This window comes from Syngnathoides biaculeatus, chromosome 4, assembly GCF_019802595.1.
Source record: "Syngnathoides biaculeatus isolate LvHL_M chromosome 4, ASM1980259v1, whole genome shotgun sequence".
NCBI lineage: Eukaryota > Metazoa > Chordata > Actinopteri > Syngnathiformes > Syngnathidae > Syngnathoides > Syngnathoides biaculeatus.
In genome coordinates this window covers 20,311,219-20,325,800 of record NC_084643.1, presented here as the reverse complement: position 1 = coordinate 20,325,800, position 14,582 = coordinate 20,311,219, and the positions used below count along the sequence as shown (strand labels likewise).

General features: G+C 42.0%; 1 protein-coding gene across 3 annotated transcripts in view; it reads right to left on the bottom strand.

The window, feature by feature from the left end:
• The window catches only part of golga3 (golgin A3), a 43,694-nt gene that overhangs the window by 8,271 nt on the left and 20,841 nt on the right, over positions 1-14,582 (bottom strand). For all 3 annotated transcript variants that reach the window (XM_061815977.1, XM_061815976.1, XM_061815978.1), the window contains exons 20-23: positions 12,750-12,882; positions 12,402-12,524; positions 12,087-12,251; positions 11,603-11,769 (exon numbers count right to left, since the gene is read on the bottom strand). In XM_061815977.1, the coding sequence (XP_061671961.1) occupies positions 11,603-11,769; positions 12,087-12,251; positions 12,402-12,524; positions 12,750-12,882 (588 nt within the window). The remainder of the gene's footprint in view (positions 1-11,602; positions 11,770-12,086; positions 12,252-12,401; positions 12,525-12,749; positions 12,883-14,582) is intronic.

Genomic DNA, 14,582 nt, shown 5'->3' with positions numbered 1-14,582 from the left:
GTAGTTAGGTGGGGGAGGCAACGCAAATGATATAGAGACAGTTTGGCCTAGTAGCTTGCCGTAGTTTTTGCGTGGGAGTCGATGTCCAGAGTTGCAGAAGGTTCTAACGCTGATCGTGTCGGAACAACTAATTATGGAAACGCTTTTGACAAAGGTCGCTCAAAGAAAAAAATATGAGTACTAAAGTATTCAACAAGAATGGACAGCTTTTGTGGAGATGGAGGGTTGTGCTATGTTTAAATTCATAGATGGAGAGTATGCCAAACCATTCGTACACGACGTTGCCAAATCAACATTTTGCCAACTTTGCATAAAGACAAGATAAACACATAAAAGACATGCCTTTGTCAACAAGAACTGTTCACCATCGTAACATCAGGATGGAAAATCAAATTGAATTACATTCATGATAATTGGATTGAAGTCCCAACGCCTGCATGAGGCTTGATATAACGACGTATGAAACAGACTCCAAAGCTATCAAGCAAAAGCATGCAGCACCAAAAGTTGCATTCATGGGAAGTACTTTTGCCATCATTGGTTAGCAACAGCGTAACAATGTTATTTAAAATAATTCTGAGACTTTTTTTATAGAAGGGGGCTATAATTCTGCAAAATACCTGGAATTAATTCAAATTAACCACATACTCATAAAAACTACATTTTTCAACATCATTTTTCATTTAGAGTTGGCTTCTCTTGGCTACTGGCATATATGTGAAAAACACAGATACGCACATTTTTGCATAAATAACAGAGTTTATCATCAATATCATGTAGACCATTATGTGGCCAAACTGAATGCATGCATTCAATTACTCATTTGACTAGTGAAGGTCTACAAGATTTAAAGGAAAACTTGCCACTTGATTGACCATTAACAATACCAAGTTATCGTTTGACCACTACCAAAACCATAATTCTCCAAGTATAATTTTTCCATTGATGTAAGTCACACGGGACTTCTAGAAGTTGCATCTGGATATACAGCAGAGGAACTCTACAAAGCTGTAGATGTTCACATGACTGACTTCACTGCTCACAACAAAGGTGTGGCGGCTGCACTGGTAATTAAGTTCAACCGAGATGAAACAGCAGGACAAATCTTTTGTGGTAGTCACACAACACTTGGATGTGATCGTGGATTGTCCAAAGTTGTCAACAGTATTGAGGATAAGATGGGAATGCAAAACCTATTCAATGGTTTCCTTTTAGACCTGGATATTGACCAAAGAAAAGATAGTCTCCATGACAACTGTCTTCTGGGCACTGAGTCTCTTTGGACCAGACAGCATTCAAAAACCTTGGAACTACTATAAGGATTTCAAAGTCTTCAAGCAGCAGAAAGCCAAGCCAACTCATCTATTTCTAATGAAGGATGCCCGTTTTGGTGCGCTTTTAAAATCATGTGCTATCATGTGCCATTGCCACTGGGATGATTTCAGAAGCTTCCTGAGTATCCATGAGTACATTACCAACAAGCTAGCCAGCCTTGTTCGAGATGCGTTAGCTTTTGAATACGCCAAAGTGGTTATTGCTGTTGTTGCTGCCTTTGGCTTGCACCTTGTTGCTCCATTTCATGCAAAGACAATTTCAAGCAAAGCAACACATACAAGCCTTGCAGAATTCTTTGCATCACTCCACAGTGATCTCCAGAACACAGAAGTTGATGAAGAATTCTTCTGTTTCCAGCAACCTACTTTAAGTGGAATTTCTCAGATTCTCTTTGATGCAGTCAAGGCAAACTACAAGCTTGATATAGTCGAATCTGTCAAAGAGATAGCAACTACACGTACCAAAGAATGTGTATCTTTGGCAAACAGAATTCTTCCCAAAATGGCTGATGTCCTTGGCATGCAGAGGGGCAAATATTGTGATTTTGGAGGATATGAGAAAGAATATCCAGTGTTTGAACAGGCCCAGAAAATCAGCAAGGCTCCTGTTCACAACTTGCAGTTGGAAAGGCAGTGTGGAAATACAGATCAGCGGCTAAAGAAGCAGCCTAGTTTGGACACTGTATCTCATGGCAATATACTAAAGCTGACTAAAGACTTGCGCCAAAAAGATGCTTCAAGTGATTTCTGTAAAATGGGCCCAGTGGTCAAAATTACAGATATTACTGGAGACCGGAACAAACGCCAGCAGTATCTTAGAGCTGCTAGGCTTAGTAAGAAGGAAGCTAATCTACTGCATGTTGAGAACAGAAAACCAAATATTTTGGACAGACTGAAGGACCAAGGTGGACCATTCACAGCAGCTGAACATGTTGATGAGTACCTTCAGAATACAGCAGATGACCTAAAGACAAAGACCAAGAGAATGAAAGACGAAGTATGCCAGCGATACCTCAGTGTCACTACCCAGAACAAGCCATGTCTTCAGGATGTTCAACACTGAAGGTCAAAACGAGAAGAAGCTGACTCCTGAACAGTGACAATCTTAAGGTTCTGTTAGGCAAGACCAAGTACAGATCTACAGTTACACTGTCAGACTTTTGTTTGGCCATGGAGCAACTTCCCTGACACTATATCCAATAGCTGAATGTGAATAGCCTGACATGTGTCAGACATACAAGGATGCATTCTGAATATTTCCACAAAATAACGATTTTAAGGATATAGTCATGCATTTCATAAAATGAAAGTAGCCGCAAGAAGCAAAATCACAGAGAGAAATAACATTTAGATATCTTATGTATAATAAGGGTTTATTTAAACTCATTCCCGGGTGTTTTTCCTCCAAAAAGGCATTTATAGCCTCCCCCTATTTGTTGTACTCTAAAAGTGTTTGTTTTACATAAATGCACCAATACACTTGTATTTAGTTTTTTTTTTTAAATATTACATACACTAGTTCTTTTGAAATTATGTTTTAAAATATATGGCATTTTTGGCTCTCAGTCAAAAAAGTTTCCGACCCATGCTTTAGAGTGTTCAACGCCAGATTGTGTTGACCACATCAAAGCGCCAGTCTCGCCACTTCCTGTTGATACCCAGACTTGTCGCCGTCTTAGATGAGGCCGATGACTGTGGTGTCATCTGCGAACTTCAGTTTGATAGTCAGATGCCACGTGATGCAGTTGTTTGTGTAGAGCGAGAAGAGCAGAGGGGAGGACACAACCTTGGGGTGCCCCAGTCCTGATAGTATTCGTGGATGAGATTGTGTTCCCCCAGCCTCACCTGCTGTTTCCTGCCCGTCAGGAAGTTCTCGATCCACCAGGAGATGGCAGGCGAGACACTGAGCTGAAGTCCACGAACAGGATTGTCGCATAGGTACCCTCACTGTCAAGATGTTCAAGGATGAAGTGCAGACCCATGTTGACGGCATCGTCCGGAGATTTGTTTGCTTGATGAGCAAACTGCAGTGGGTCCAGTTGTGGAACTGTGACGCTCTTGAGGTGGTCCAGCACAAGGCGTTCAAAGGACTTCATGGCCACAGATGTCAAGGCAACAGGCCTGTAGTCATGAAGACCTGAGACCTGCTGATTTTTGGGGCACCAGTATAATGGAGAAGCGTTTGAAGCGGGTTGGTACTTCACACAAGGTCACAAGGTCTGGGCCCGGCGCTTTGTTGATCTTTTGTTGTTTGAAGATCTGTCTAACGTCATTTTCATGGATGTTAAATGGTGGAGTGGAAGGTGGTGCGGCTTGGTGGGTGTGTGCTGTGGAAGTGTCCATTTCAAATCTGCATTAAAAGCTATTTAAGTTGTTGGCTAGCCCGCTCTTGTTTTCTACCAGGGGAGAACGTCGCTTGTAGTTTTAGCAACAATAGCAATAGCAACAATTTTTATGTTTTCAATGATTCCAGTGCATCAGCAAACTGCATGAGCGAGACAAGTTTTAAAAAACTGCTGCCACGTCCGCAACGTAGTCTCACTACAATCAAAATATACCCCTTTCGCTGTAATATCTCGTTACCTGTGAGCAGTGCGTTCAAGTGCAATGTGAAAAAGGGACAGAACGTGGTACAATACAGAGTCTATGTGATTAAAGGAGACTGCCTCAATATTCAGAGTTATAGGACCTCCAAAGCAGAGGACCTGCTCAAGATCGTCATGAAAGCGTCATGTACACCATAATATTCCACCACCGTGGCAGATGAGCTTAAAGGATATCCGGGCATTGTCACGACAAAAGCATTGCTCAAAACCAAGGTATGGTTTCCTGACATTGAGTGCAAAGCAGAAGCAGCAGTACTCAATTGTCTTGTCAAGTTAACACACCATTGACACACACTGAGCCACTGAAGATGTCAGTTACCAGAAACTCCATGACACAGCGTTCGTGGAGGCTTCTTTGGACCACTTCCAACTGCAGAGTATCTACTCATCACTGATGATTACACACAATACAAACAATTTTCCATGTTTGGGATTCCTTGAATTCTAAAATCAGACAATGGTCTCCCATTTAACAGTTACTAGTTTTCCCAGTTGGCCGTCTGTCTCAGATTAAAACATCACAGGATCACACCACTGTGGCCTCAAGCTAATGCTACAGCTGAAAAGATTTATATGCACACTAGGCAAAGCTATTCGTGTGGTCATCACTTAAGAACTGCCCTGGAAACAGCATACAGTGAAGAAAATAACTATTTGAACACCTTGCTCTATTGCAAGTTCTCCCACTTAGAAATCATGGAGGGGTCTGAAATTTTCATGGTAGGTGCACGTCCACTGTGAGAGAGATAATGCCAAAAGAAAAATCCAAAAATCACGATGTATGATTTTTTTTTTTTTTAAAGATTTATGTGATACAGCTGCAAACAAGTATTTGAACACCTGAGAAAACCAATGTTAATATTTGGTACAATAGCCTTTTTTTTGCATATACAGAAGTCAAACTTTTCCTGTAGTTGTTCACCAGGTTTGCACATACTGCAGGAGGGATTTTGGCCCACTCCTCTACACAGATCTTATCTAAATCAGACAGGGTTCCGGGCTTTCGCTGAGAAATACGGAGTTTCAGCTCCCTTCGAAGATTTTTTATTGGGTTTAGGTCTAGAGACTGGCTAGGCCACACCAGAACCTTGATATGCTTCTTACGGAGCCACTCCTAGGTTTTCCTGGCTGTGTGCTTCGGGTCATTGTCATGTTGAAAGACTCACCCATGACCCATCTTCAATGCTGACTGAAGGAAAGAGGTTGTTCCCCAAAATCTCACAAAACATGGCCACAGTCATCCTCTCCTTAATACAGTGCAGGCGTCCTGTCCCATGTGCTGAAACACACCCCCAAAGCATGCTACTACCCTCATGCTTGACAGTAGGGATGGTGTTCTTGGGATGGAACTCATCATTCGTCTTCCTCCAAACACAGTTAGTGGAATTATGGACAAAAAGTTAACATTTTGTTCTCATCTGATGTTCTCCATGACTCCTCTGTATCATCCAAATTGTCATTGGCAAACTTAAGACGGGCCTTGACCTGTGCTGGTTTAAGCAGGGGAACCTTCCATGCCATGCATAAATGCTGTCAAGCATGTCAAAAACACGTGGAACTTATCTCCGGTAGTTGATTTAGCATGACCAAGGACATAGACTATGACAAAATCAAAATTTAGGACAAAAATAAATAAACATTACGAAGAGTCTTTGAGCAACTTTTGAACTTTCTGTTTAAGTCTTGTTCACAAAAGCCTTGCGTACTTCTGGGTCTGCAACGGAAAAGTCTCCCACCTTGATCTCTCCACTATGAAGGCTCCGTAGTCTTTGCGGTAATGCTTGTCTCTTTCAAATATCCTTTTCAAACGTTTGAGATGATTCTCAGCACATTTCCTGTTGTTTGCCATTTCACAGTGTCCATTTTCCTTGATTGCACAATGTTCTTCCTTTCTGTCCTCTTTGACTTGATCTTTGTGCAGACATGTTTGATGCTTTTGTTTGGATGTGTCGCAGACATTCGTCATTTCACAGTTCTTCGAAAGGTGTTCTGGTTTCAGACATCCGAAACACATTTTATTAGTTTGCACAAATTTGACTCTTTCTGAAATTGACTTGTCCATAAATTTTCGACGTTTGAATGCTGTGATTTAGCTTCTCACAAAATGCACAAACCTTAAAGGTCAAGTGTCGTCAAACGGATGATTTTTGGTATATTAATGAAAAACCCACAGCCAATATGGTCCCATGTGTTTTTTTCCCCCAACCACAAAACATGATTTTGACGCATACAGCTTTTTGTAACTCCCGCCATGAAAATCCTCTCAGGGATTTGTTATTGAGAAGAAGCAGGAAGTGATGTAAAGGCCCCCTCGTGGACTTGTTTCTTTCCATTAGTTTTACCTCTGGGAAGGTAGCTCGTTGTTCCTTCGTGTTAGCCAAAATGCCGGCTCATTGCATTGCTGGACATTGCTTGAACACTCGGGAGAATGGAATTACCCTTCATAAGTTTGAAAGACACCCTGTTCGTTGTGAAAAATGGATTGCACGGGTGCTGAGGATGAGAGCTTCGTGGGTTCCAAATAACAGGTAGGTGTGTATACAGTCACGTGCACGCACAAAGCGCCCCGGCTCGACTGCGAGCACCCCGCTAAAGCAGCACAGCTCGGCTCTGTCATAAGCCACACCGGCCGGCTGCGATGAGCCGCAATGGCTCAACTCCGCCGCGGGAGTGGATCGGACAGGATGCGGTTTGGCCGTGATCGGATTATCATTTGAATATGGCTCAAAACAATAATGTAATATAGCCCTGAGGGCTCGAAACAATAGTGTAATATTGCCTCGGTAACTTCACTCGGTTGTGTGGTGTTGTCCTTTGCGAAAAGAGCTTCGGTGTCAGAAGGGGCGTCGGAAAAATGGGAATATATCTCTGTTGTCTGGCTTCCATAGTAGCAGGCACTGCGCATTTCCAACGGCGGAAGTGACGATAACGTCAAGGACAGAGGACGCGACTAATATAGCGACCACTTGGATGTCGAGGGACACTCAATTGCGCAACTTTGTGCATGGATGCGTTCTCCGCTCACTTTTTTTTCCCCGTATAGACATTGAAGTGAATACTGTTATATGTATTTCTCATTACAATATCTATTTTAGAAAGTTTATAGGGATGTCAGTCCCACTTTAATATCCTGTTTCTCTTCTGAACTGCTTGCCAGCACCAACACTTTGCGTCTTTGGAGGTGTGACCTTTTCACCCTCACTAGACTTCAGAGCATGAAGGGATGTCGCAGGATTACAGGCTATCTTGGCTTCCCTTCCGACAAATTCAAACTGAGCAAAGCTTGGAAATGTTTTTTTTTTTTTCTTCAATCTCAATTATTTTTCTGTTCCATCTGGCTGTTAACCAATCAGGAAGTTTAGCCAATATCCTCTGATTTTCACCAGTCATTCAGAGTTCCCAATTCTTAAATCACACATTGCCGCTTCCCAACCTCACAGAAAGTCTGAGAACTCTTAGCTCAAGACTATCCTTAAGTCCTATCTTTGGCCATGATGTGTGCTTATCTCTAAAGGCTTTACCAATTATGAATGAGCTTCCATATCTTTCTTCTAAAACGTTCCATGCTGAATGGTAAGCTGTACCAATCAGAAAATATCTCAATAGCTTTTTTTTTTGCAGGTTCACCAACATATTTGCGTAGGTAGTAGACCTTTTCATTTACTGGAATGTTCTTCCTGTCGATCAGTTTGAAACAACCTTTTCCAGTCCTTGTAACTTAGTGGGTCTCCACTGAACAGTGCAGGCTCTGGTACCGGCAGACGGCTTACATTGATTGCTTTTGCAATCAAACTGGCGAGTGCTGCAGTGTTGTGTTCTTGATGGGCAGAAGGCATTTGGGTTTAACACAACAGGATGAACGTGAACTAGTTTGAGGGTACAAATGCACTGGAAGATCTAATTTAGATGCAGGTTTCTTGTGCTCAGGTCAATGAAGCCATTCTGATATTTCTTGATCTGAGTCTACTTCTTGTGGATAGGCTTGGAGTCTCGCTTTCGCTGCATTCATGTTGTTAACTATATATAAATGCTTCATTTGCATTCGCTTATCTTCCAGAGGTTTTAGCCTAGCAGCAATTCAGCTTCTTGAAGAGCAAGTTTTTCTGTTTTAATTTTCCAGCATTTCAAGCTCTTGTTTGTTACGTCCCATTAATAGCAGTACATGCAAAGTGGATCGAGTTGCAGCTAACTATGCTACAGCTTCTTGTATCCTTACAGAATACTGACTTGAATGTCCTGATTTTAAGCTTGAACTTACTACTGACTTACTTCCCTTTGAGTTCACGTTAGATATTTGGGAGGCTGCAGATAAGAATGTCGAATCAGTCTCAACCCAGCCTGCTTCTTTATGTCTTTCCGATCAGATCCCATTGCAGGATCTGTTTGGTGAGAGCATCACGTGTCTACGCGACGATGAGTCTGTCCATCGGGTGTATTATGTTGGCGAAGTGCTTCATATGCATCTTTCACTTCTGATGAGGCATTGTGTATTTTAGTCATTTGGTCTTGTAGTATCTCATTGGAAAGGGTTCCATCATCTAATGTTAGCATCCCTCATAAGAGACTTCCACTCCTTGTATGCAGTTGTGAAACCTTTCAAAAGCGTTCTTGATTTGTTTTCTTGGGAGTTCTTTCCCTTTTTCAGTCAGTGCTTGAGCTCTCTGACTTCTTCTTAGTTCCTCTTGAGCAGCAGCTTGTGTTTCAATGCCAATCTTTCTTTCCTAATGAATTTGAATTAGCATCATTAAAACCTCATGACTTCTATAACTTCAGTATTAAAGATAGAAAGCCATATTTATCTAGTTAACTTCCTTAAGCATAACCAACAAATTTTACTGTCTAAATAAGTCAGAAAAAACATTTCTTGGGGCCCAAATGAACTTGTTTTCACTTGCAATTAATCACACCACCATGTTACCTTAGCAGCATCAAAAATAACGTTTGGCTAAAGAATAAATATAATGAAATCAGAAACAGCTTGGTTGCTATTGTGTACCCACAACCGGGAAACTTCACTCTTTTAGAAACCCTTTAAGCAGATAAGCTAAACCTTCTTACATTCAAATTGTTTAAATGTTTACTTGTAGTTAACCACACAATGCTTTTGAACTCTGCTCGCTGTTTGCTTGTTTTACCAGTGAGAGCACAATCTTAGTTGCTTCGACACTACATAACTTGCTTGGAGGTCCGTCGGATGGCAGTCCCACACGTCGAGGAATCTTAACGTCGGGCAGGTTGAAGCAGGTTTAAACGTCGTCCACGTGTCGGGAAGATTGAGGCAGGCGCACAAGTTGTAGTTCTACTTTGGGCAGGATGAGCTCTTACTCGACCTTCCACCTCACGTCGTGGAGGCTGAGTTCTTACTTCGAGCCGAATGAGTTCTCAATGCCGGGCAGGATGTGTTCTAACTCCTGGGTTTGTACGCGTTGTTACTGTAACGCCAGTTCAGTCACTCCGGACAAGTTGCTCTTTTTCACAGGCCTTTATTAGCACGTCAACAAGCTTATATGCCAACATGCCAAGATGCTTTGATGTCAAAATATGACACATCTGCCAAATATGCTGTAAGAACTCATTTACCTACTGACCAAAGGGAGTTATTCTTCTTGCTTCTCTTGCTCTAACTAACTCGGGTCGAAAGTTTGTCGCTGTTATACTGTTTAGTAAAGGAAGTGCCCCAAAATAAGCGTCCTGACACAAACAAAATGGGTGGACAAGGTTCCGCTACATAAAAATGAACTAATGAAAAATGTTTTCTCTCAATAACATACATTCTTCTTTACTATAATTCACAGTTTAATTCAAATAAATAAATATACAATGAAATTAACTCAAGTATTAAAACTGACACTTGGCAGCTACACCAAGGAACACACCGGGCAAGTCCGAGATATTGTTGTGGAGACGTTTAGTTGGATTTGGATACAAAAAGATTTCCCAAACTTTAAACATCTCAAGGAGCACTGTGCAAGCAATCATATTGAAATGGAAAGAGTATCAGACCACTGCAAATCTACCAATACCCAGCCATCACTCTAAACTTTGACCTTGAACAAGGAGAAGACTGATCAGAGATGCAGCCAAGAGGCGGATGATCACTCTGAATGAACTCCAGAGATATACAGCTAAGGTGGGAGAATCTCTCCATAGGACAACAATCAGTTGTACGCTGCACAATTCTGGGTTTTGTTGAAGAGTGTCAAGAAGAAAGCCATTTCTCAAAGATATTCATAAAAAAAATATTTAAAGTTTGCCACAAGCCACCTGGGAGACACACCAAACGTGGAAGAAGGTGCTCTGGTCAGATGAAAGCAAAATCTAACTTTTTGGCCACAATTCAAAACGATGTTTGACGTAAAAGCAACACAGCTCATCACCCTGAACACACCATACCCACTGTCAAACATGGTGGTAGTGGCCTCATGGTTTGGGTCTGCCTTTCTTCAGCAGGGACGGGGAAGATGGTTAAATTTGATGGGAAGATGAATGGAGGCAAATTCAGGACCATTCAGGAAGGAAGCCTGTTGGAGTCTGCAAAAGACCTGAAACAATGGAATGGTTCCCAAATAAATGTATCCAGGTGTTAGAATGGCCAAGTCAAAGTCCAGACCTGAATCCAATCAAGAATCTGGGGGCAGAGCTGAAGACTGGTGTTTACAAAGAATCTCCATCCAACCTCACTGAGCTCGGGCTGTTTTTTTCAGTCTCTTGATGTACAAAACTGGTACACACATACCCCAAGCGACTTGGAGCTAAAATCGCAAGAAAAAGGTGGCGCTACAAAATATTAATGCAAGGGGGCTGAATAATAACTGCATGCCCGACTTTCAGGTTTTTATTTGTTAAAAAAAGTTTAAAATATCCAATAAATCTTGTACAATTCACGATTGTGTCCCATTTGTTGGTTCTTGACAAAAAATGTTAATTTTTTCTTGTTTGAAGCCTGAAATGTGGCGAAAGGTTGAAAAGGTCAAGGGCCCCCGAATACTTTCACAAGGCACTGTAAATGCATCTTAAAATGACAATAGTCTGGTGCAGTGACAATAGTGCAGAATTCTGATGCACAAAAGTTGCCACTATTGGTCAGAAACAGATGTTTTATGAAGCTGTTAAAGGGAGTACACAAAATGTAGACGTGTCTCAACAGAGACGTGTGTGTGTGGCACAATACACTAATTGTATACGTCAAGAGGAAAGAAGGTTGAAACGTCTGCTGGTTTTAGTTTGGATTGCTCCTACCTGAGGAAACGAGTTCAAAGAGGTGCTGACCAGGATGTGGTGGGTCCAAGAGGATTTTGCATGCCTTGTCTTAGCTATACCAGCATGCAACTCCTCAGATCGGTAGGGGTACAGACGTTCACGTCATGATCAAACCATGACTGTAGGTTATTTAATATAGTAACATCTCAATCAAGTAAACGGGACATTTATAGCTTATTAGGCCACGAGTACACTGGTCCAGCCGACTCCAGAACAAATTGGGAGTTAATGTGGCCCATGAACTAAAATGATTTTGACAGTCCTGATCTCTGGCATTATGATTTTCCCATGGTAGTTATGTTTAATTAACCCAACAATGAGGGGTCCTTGAAGAATTTCTCCCCTGGTAGAGATCCCTAGACCCAAAGAGTTTTTGAATACCTCTATAACAGGGTATCTTACTTGAGCTGCCGCAAACAGTTGTGCAAGTTGTTGAGGGGCTCCTTGTTGACCGATGTTGATGGTTTTAGCAACTCATCAAGCAGTGAGGCAGGCACAGGGCAGTCAGGTATCTTTACCGGTGTCACTGGGTTAGATGAGGTCACCTCAGTCTTTAACTCCATCCGTTGCTGTTTGAAACATCATAATTGCAGGGATATCATTAGCTTCCTCAAAGAAAATAATAAATAGCCTTTGCTAGCAAATAACCAATTGCCAATGAGAAATGTCTATAAACTGAAACAATCCTTCCCATTGTACCATTATTGTGTTACAGTTGAAAAAAAATATTACTTGCATTGAGTATTACTCATTTCTGTATCAACAAAGAACCAATCACCTAAAAGTAGGTTACATAATACAATAAACTAATATTCCTACTTCATTTATTGAACGACAAATATAACAGACCCTACTGACACCAAAGCCAAGCAAAAGGCTGCATCACCTTCCGTAGACGGTTCTGTTTGAGATCCTGCTTGAGTTGCTGGTTTTGTAGCAGGATGGTCTTCATGCTGTTTTTCAGCTCACCTACTTTAGCTTGTAGCATAAACTTGTCCTTCCTTGTACAACTCAGCTCCTCCTGGACTGTCTCCAACTCTACCTTTATATTCTGTGACAGATAACACTGAAATAAATCCACCCATTTATAAAAGAGCAGGTGGTGAATATGACATAAATTACTGCTTTGGTCACAAATTTGCCTGACACTATTTTTTGGCTTTAGTTAGAGTTCACATTTATCACTTAAATAAATACTTGCCTGTAAAGCTGTCTGAAGGCTGTCCAGCTCCCTGTGCTGGCACTCCTCCATCATCTCCAACTGCTGCTTCTGATTTTCAATCTCCCGCTGCCTTTTTTCCACCTCCCACTTAAGGTCCTCAACCTGTGAGTTCCCAGCATTCAAATTTGGATGAGATGTGTTGGCTTCAGCACATTTCAATATTTACCTTTAGGATTTTATTTGTAGCTGTAAAAATCTATAAAAAATATAAAAACAACTTCTTTCATTCCAGCTACAGTAAAACCTGACAAACTAATTTCTATCATTAAGTCCAACAATTAGTCTCTCCTGCAACAATATGGAAATAAAACCAACAACTCCTTTTACCTCTTGATTATTGAGGGGCTTCTTTGATAGCTCTTCATCTAATTTTTTCTGGAGGATCTGGAGGCGGGAATGGGCTTCAGCTAGCTCCTCTTGGAAACTGGAGATCTCTTCAGCATGCTTCTCATCCTGGTATCTGTGGATATTGTCAATAAGAAACAGTGTTGCAAAAGGTTTCTAAAAACCTTTGGGAAAATTTCCTTTAAAAATGTGTCTGTTTCCATGTAAATTAAGTGATGTCACTTGTTTTGTTGGTCGCGTTTGACAGTTTAGTATCGAAAAAAATATGAATGAAAAAAAATGTTTTCAAACCAAAATATACACAATAGAAAAAGAACATTGTTTTGTCATAAGACTTACTTAAAATCAAATAAAACAAATATTTACATACATTGTTTAACAAAAAAATAAAAGTAAGCTTTTTATATATTTTGTAATGAAACAAGAACACTTAAAATTCATTAAATCTTGCTGCAAATTGCATTTCTTGAAATCTCAACTTTAGCTTGATTGGTAGTGTCACAAAAAATGTGAGATACATATCCACTCTTTCCTTCGCAACAATATCGCTATTTACTGGATGTAATTTTCATAGACCCATTTCTGGAAGAAGTCACCGTATCATGGTGGAAGGGTTTGTGTGTTCCAATGATCCTATGAGCTGGGTTGCCAGGGGCTTCACCCCCATGCTAGGCTCACGCAAGACAAACAGATCCTCAGTGGGGACCAGACAAAGGATAGCTAGATTCCTATGATGAACAACTTAAATGGATTGAGGCTTCCCTTACCCGGATGAGAGTCTCCGGCCCCTCCTCTGGAGGTGGGCGTCGAAAGCGAGATCATGGTAGCCAAGCACAATCTGAAAGGGTAACATGGTTCCCCTTTCTCATGGGCTCACTGTGGCAGAGGGAATAGGGGTTGGGTGAAGTGTGAGGTGGGCGGTGGCCGAAGGATGGGACCTTGGCAATCTGCTCCCTGGCTACAGAGCTGTCTCTCTATGGATGTGGAATGTCCTCTCTGGCAGAGAAGAAGCCCGAGCTGGTGTGTGAGGTTGAGAAGTTCTGACTAGCTGTAGTGGGACTCGCCACTACACTTGGGTTCTGGTACGAGTCTTCTTGGGAGGGGCGGACTCTCTTCCACTCTAGAGTCGACCACAGTGAGAGGCGCCAAGCAGGTGAGGGTATACTTTTTGCCCCCCCCAGCTTGACGCGTGTACATCGGGGTTCACAGTAGTGGACAAGAGTAGCCTCCCTCCACCAACGGGTGGTAGGACGGGTCCTGACTGTTGTTTGTGCCTTTGCACCCAACAGCAGTTCAAAGTTCCCACCCCTTTTGCAGTCCTTAGAGGGGGCGCTTGAGAGCATTCCCGCTGGGGACTCAATCGTTCTGCTGGGGGACTTCAATGCTTACGTGGGCAATGACAGTGAGAGATGGAAGGGCACTTATTTGACGCAACGCTCCCACGGATAACAACCTGAGTGGTGTTTTGTTATTGGATTTCTGTGCTCCTTACGGATTTTCCATAACTAACACCATGTTCAAGCATAAAGGTGTCCACGTGCACTTGGCACCATTTCACCCAAGGTTCAACAGGAGGTCCTGTGGTGTGCTTCAGGGGATGGGGTACTGAACCTACTCATTAGGGCTGTTTGGTCCCTGGATGACCGGTGTCGGAGTTTGGTCCGGCAGAAAGTCGAACTCGTTTCCGGTGAGGGTTGGGCTCCGCCAAGATTGCCCTTTTTTAGATTCTGTTCATAACTTTTATGGGAAGAATTTCTAGCCGCAGCCGAGGCGTAGAGGGGCTCCGGTTGTGTAGCCTCAGTATTGCATCTCTCC